The sequence below is a fragment of the Vigna angularis genome, chromosome 11 (assembly GCF_016808095.1).
Source record: "Vigna angularis cultivar LongXiaoDou No.4 chromosome 11, ASM1680809v1, whole genome shotgun sequence".
In the NCBI taxonomy this organism is placed as follows: Eukaryota; Viridiplantae; Streptophyta; class Magnoliopsida; order Fabales; family Fabaceae; genus Vigna; species Vigna angularis.
Genome location: NC_068980.1, coordinates 10,777,478 through 10,782,803, shown reverse-complemented (window position 1 = coordinate 10,782,803; position 5,326 = coordinate 10,777,478). Strand labels below are relative to the sequence as shown.

The following is a 5,326-nucleotide window of genomic DNA, read 5'->3' as shown; positions in this document are numbered from 1 at the left end:
GCATTACCTGATGACAGGTGTTATTACTTTGTTTTACTGAAATATTATTGCTGAATATTTGCTCCATTTAAAAATTGAGTCAATTCATATTCATTCATGCATACTACCTTTTTCTCCTGTTGTGCTCCCTGCAATTGCCATCTTAGAGGACCAATTCACATCTAAACTTAAATTATATTCAATATTTGATTCAGAATATTGCCCACGATGCCTATACTGGGAAACAATAAATAATATTATTGCTGAATATTCTGAATCAACAGATATTTCCCATTATGTGTTGTATAAGACTAGTTTGGAAACAGTTTTCGAATTACTATTTTTTGTTAGGCAGCTACAATCAGTGATGATGACCGATCTCTCCCTTTACTAATGGATGAGAGAGGGTTTTGTTATTGGCCTATAATTGTTGGGCTGAGTTTCTTCTGATATAGAGGTTGCACAGCTTGCATTTTTTCAAGTTTGAGCTTCTTGAGCTAACTGCTTACTTTTTGTTTCTCTGCTTTAAACCATAATCTTATCCTTTTGAAATTTCCTTTTCTGTAATAATTTTTTCCCTTCCTTTTTAAAGGTTTTGGTGTAGAGGAAAGCTGGTAGGTTGTGGAGTTGATGTCTTTGCTTGTGGATTGAAGGTATGAACACTGTAATGTTAATGATCATTTACATTAAGGGTTTGTTAGAACACTTACCGGATAAGAAAATAATAAGGGAAAATAAAATAACTTCTTTATAAGATAAAAATAGTTTATACATTAACTAATTTGCAAAAAAAATGGTCCTATGTTAGCCTTTTTGAAGTCTAGCTTTTAATTCCTGGATAAGTTAATTTTAGTTTATAGGATTTCTTTTTCAATTTTCTTTTCTTGGAGATGTTTATGGAAGAATTTCTCTGAGTAAGCTTTAAAATTATGACCATGAGTGCATGCTCACTTGTTTTTAGTAATTGAAGCTTCAATGCAATATAAATGTTTGTTTATAAACATTATTATGGTGAGAAATTTTACAAAGTGAACAAATTATATAGACATGTTAATTTATTGCTCACGTGTTTTCCTATCATAACATTTTAAATTCAGGCATAGCCGTATTGATTGCTTTGCATGAATTGTTCCTTGAAATTGTGAATGATTGTGATAGGACAGTCATGTCGTGACTTTGGATTGCGATACAATCATGGACACTTTTTACCTTGATGTCATGTCATACTCTTCAGTAAAATATATAGTCCTAGTTTTGGTTTCAATGTTGTCCTTCATTGTGTTAATGGATAACCTTAGGTAAAGCTTTAGAATAAGGAATTGGTTACTCAATTGGTGTAAAACATAGCTTAGAAATTTAGCTTTAAAAGAATTCTGAGGTTAAAAGATTACTTTCATTTATTTCATTCTTAATTGATGTAAAACACAAGGAGAATGGATTACTTTCATTCTTGTAGAAACAATTTTCTGTATTGAAAACAATTGTGTCAACAACAAACATGAGTAAATCCATTACACCAGATAGGTACACTGCAATAAGGAGAATATGAAATCTCTATTAGGTGAAGGAAATTATCACGGATGGGAAAGGAAAAGCCTCAACAATATGTAGTGTGAATAGGGAAATAGCAGAGGTGTTTACATAGCAACAGTGGTTCGTTATCTAGCAGGATGTTCCTAAGCATCATTCTGTCAAAGTGTATTATTAGGACATATGCTCTAGGTTGAGATGGAAAAAAATGAAATTAAGAGATGAGAATGTAGTAGTTCAAATAATATAGTTGCTGAAAAGAAAAATTCTAACCCACTACGAATGGTTCACAAGACCATTTCAGAGGATGAAGAAGATAAATTCAGGATTAATGCACTAACTAGAAAACAAAAATAGATCTTTTTAGGTCCAACAAATGAAAGAGAAATAACTTATGTGAAAAAAAAGAAGAAGCACACAAGACAGAAAAACATTAGTTAGCCTTTGGAATTGTAGTCACAAGACAAAGGTACAAAAAATTGTAACAACTTGATTTGAGTTCATTCAAAAAAGGGGTCTTAAACTGATATAATTTAAATTTAAATTTTAAAAAATTATAATGCATTATTAAACTAGTACGACTCTAGTTTATATCATAAAATAATACCACACTAAGAAGATTTCAATTAAAATTTAAAAAAATTACAGCATACTAAATGATGTAACTGTATACCAGAAATGAGAACTAGTGAAATAAAGATAATTTTGGGAGATTACAGTAATGATAACTAATCATTAAACTAACTTATTACGTGTCAAAGTGTGAAGTGTTGTGAGTCTGAGTAAAAAAAACTTTATATTATTAACTTTAAGCATTACTAAAGGGTCAAGAATAAGAAATACAAAAGATATAAATTATCCCATCGGAGACTATTTCAATTTAATCGGTCTAAACTGTATAACTTAAACTTAATGTATTTAACTATATTACATACATAAATATTACACTCTCTCTAATCCTTAATATAACTTATATTTATGAAGAAATTGATGGTTTTTTTATTAGGCATTTTTTAATATCTATGAAATATTAACTTTTTCTTCTTTATTTACCATTTTAATATTTTTTTAAAAATATTTACATTAAAATTAACAAATTTTAATAATAAAATTAAATAAAACTCTTAAAAAATTATTTTTAAATCTAACCCAATTTTATAAAATCATCCAATTTGGATACACTAAAATATCATACCAAAACATATATATTAGGGAAGATTTACGCATATATATTAAGTAAATTATACTTTTGACTGTTGTAAAGGTGGTTGCTTTCACAGATAACAATGGATCGGAGTTGGATAAATTTGATACGTACAACAAATGAATATGAGAGTGGAGTAGAACAATTTCTTGAATTTGCAAAGATGAATGTTCCAGACAATAACGGAAGATTCTATTGTCCGTGTGTTAATTGTTTGAATGAGCGAAAACTACCAACTGAAGTTATTCGAGAGCATGTTCTATGTGATGGATTCCTAAAGAGCTACACAAAGTGGACATGGCATGGTGAATTAATAGACATGCCAAGTGTAAGTAACTCTCAAGTAGAAGTAGAAGAAGTTGATTTAGAGATGGGTGATCGGTTAGAGGACATGATATGTGATGTCGGAGATGATTCCTTCCAACGTGCTCATATGTATGACAGCTTGTGCAGTGACGCAGAAAAACCTTTATATCCAGAATGCACTAAGTTTACTCGATTGTCAGCTGTGTTAAAATTGTTCAATGTGAAAGCAAGAAATGGGTGGACTGATAAAAGCTTCACAGAGTTGCTTGAGTTGTTGAGTGACATGCTTCCTAAAGGTAACACATTGCCAACACGCAATTATGATGCGAAGAAGATATTGTGTCCCATGGGTATGGAGTATAAAAAAATCCATGCATGCCCGAATGATTGTATTTTGTACAAGAGCGAGTTTGCCAAGTTACATCAATGTCCACAATGTGGGGTATCACGATACAAACAAAAAGAGAGTGAGTTTGAATGTGATAGGAAGGGTCCTCCTGCAAAAGTCTTGTGGTATCTTCCTCTTGTTCCACGATTGAAACGCTTGTTTAGTAACTCAAATGATGCAAAACTCATGAGATGGCATGCAGATGGACGTACAAAAGATGGGAATTTGAGGCATCTAGCAAATGCAATGCAGTGGAAGAATTTTGATTCCATGTTCCCTAATTTCTGTAAAGATTCAAGAAACATTAGGTTTGGACTTGCTACAGATGGAATGAATCCATATGGAAACTTGAGCAGTAAACATAGCTCGTGGCCTGTGATGTTAGTGATTTACAATTTACCTCCATGGTTGTGTATGAAACGCAAATATGTGATGTTGTTATCCTTGATGATCTCAGGTCCAAGACAACCAGGAAACGACATTGATGTTTATTTAGCCCCATTAGTTGAAGATTTAAAGATGTTATGGGAGGAAGGTGTTGATATGTTTGATGGATACACTGGTGATTCATTCAAGTTGCATGCCATGGTATTTTGTACTATCAACGACTTTCCAGCTTATGGTAATTTAAGTGGCTATAGCACTAAGGGTCATAAAGCATGCCCTATATGTGAAGAAGGCACATGTCATCGTCAATTACAGCATGGAAGGAAAACAATACACCTTGGACATCGAAGGTTTCTTAGTACAAACCATCCATATCGTAAATTAAAGAAAGCATTTGATGGGTGTCAAGAAAATGAATTAGCTCCAATGGCTTTAAGTGGATCACAAGTATATGAGCATGTGAAGGACATTGGTGTTATTCTTGGAAAGACACAAAAAAAAGGCACTTCAAGCAACATATGGAAGAAAATGTCAATTTTATTTGATCTCCCATATTGGAGGGTGCTTGATGTCAGACATTGTTTAGATGTTATGCATGTAGAGAAAAATGTTTGTGATAGTATTATTGGAACGCTCCTCAATATGCAAGGGAAAACAAAACATGGACTCAATGCTCGCTTGGACCTGGTTGAAATAGGTATAAGAGAACAATTAGCTCCAATATCACATGGTAAGAGGACATACTTGCCTCCAGCATGTCACACATTGTGTAAACAAGAAAAAAGGAGTTTTTGTGAATTTTTACAAGGTGTGAAAGTTCCACTGGGTTACTCTTCTAATTTTAAACGAGTTATATCCATGAAAGATCATAAATTACTTGGGTTAAAATCTCATGATTGTCATGTATTGATGCAACAACTACTACCAGTGGCTATTCGGGGCATATTGCCTAAGAATGTTAGATACACATTAACAAGATTGTGCTTCTTTTTCAATGCAATATGTAGTAAAGTTATTGACATTGAGAAGTTGGATCAACTAGAAAATGAGGTTGTGGTCATATTGTGTCAGTTGGAGATGTACTTTCCTCCATCATTCTTTGATATTATGGTGCACTTAATTATTCATCTAGTAAGACAAGTTAGAATTTGTGGTCCAGTATTCTTATGATGGATGTACCCTATTGAGCGATACATGAAGATATTAAAAGGTTATGTAAAGAACCAATATCGTCCTGAAGCATCAATAGTTGAAAGATATATTGCTGAGGAAGCTATCGAGTTTTGTACAGACTACTTATCAGATGTTGAAGCTATAGGGGTACCTAGGTCTCGTTACCATGGAAGAGGTGTTGGTAAGGGTACTAGAAGTGCAAAAGTTGTCACCCTGAATAGAGCTGAAATTCTACGAGCACATATGTATATATTGAATAACACTGAAGAAGTCATCCCCTACTTAAGTGCTCATAAAGATATAGTTAAGAGAAATAATCCACGAATGCCTCAAAAGTGGGTCATTAATGAACACAACAG

The 5,326-nt window shown here is 32.8% G+C and overlaps 1 protein-coding gene across 1 annotated transcript; it reads left to right on the top strand.

Annotated features, from left to right (window-relative positions):
- The first annotated feature begins 2,795 nt into the window (after positions 1 to 2,795).
- LOC108332853 (uncharacterized) lies at positions 2,796 to 4,964 on the top strand. Its single transcript, XM_017568151.2, has one exon. It carries the CDS (start codon positions 2,796 to 2,798, stop codon positions 4,962 to 4,964), a length of 2,169 nt encoding a protein of 722 aa, XP_017423640.2.
- The last annotated feature ends 362 nt before the right edge of the window (positions 4,965 to 5,326 follow it).

What these genes read in the sequence shown, in the direction of transcription:
- LOC108332853 (XM_017568151.2), top strand. Translation starts at nt 2,796, where the DNA reads ATGGATCGGAGTTGGATAAATTTGATACGTACAACAAATGAATATGAG.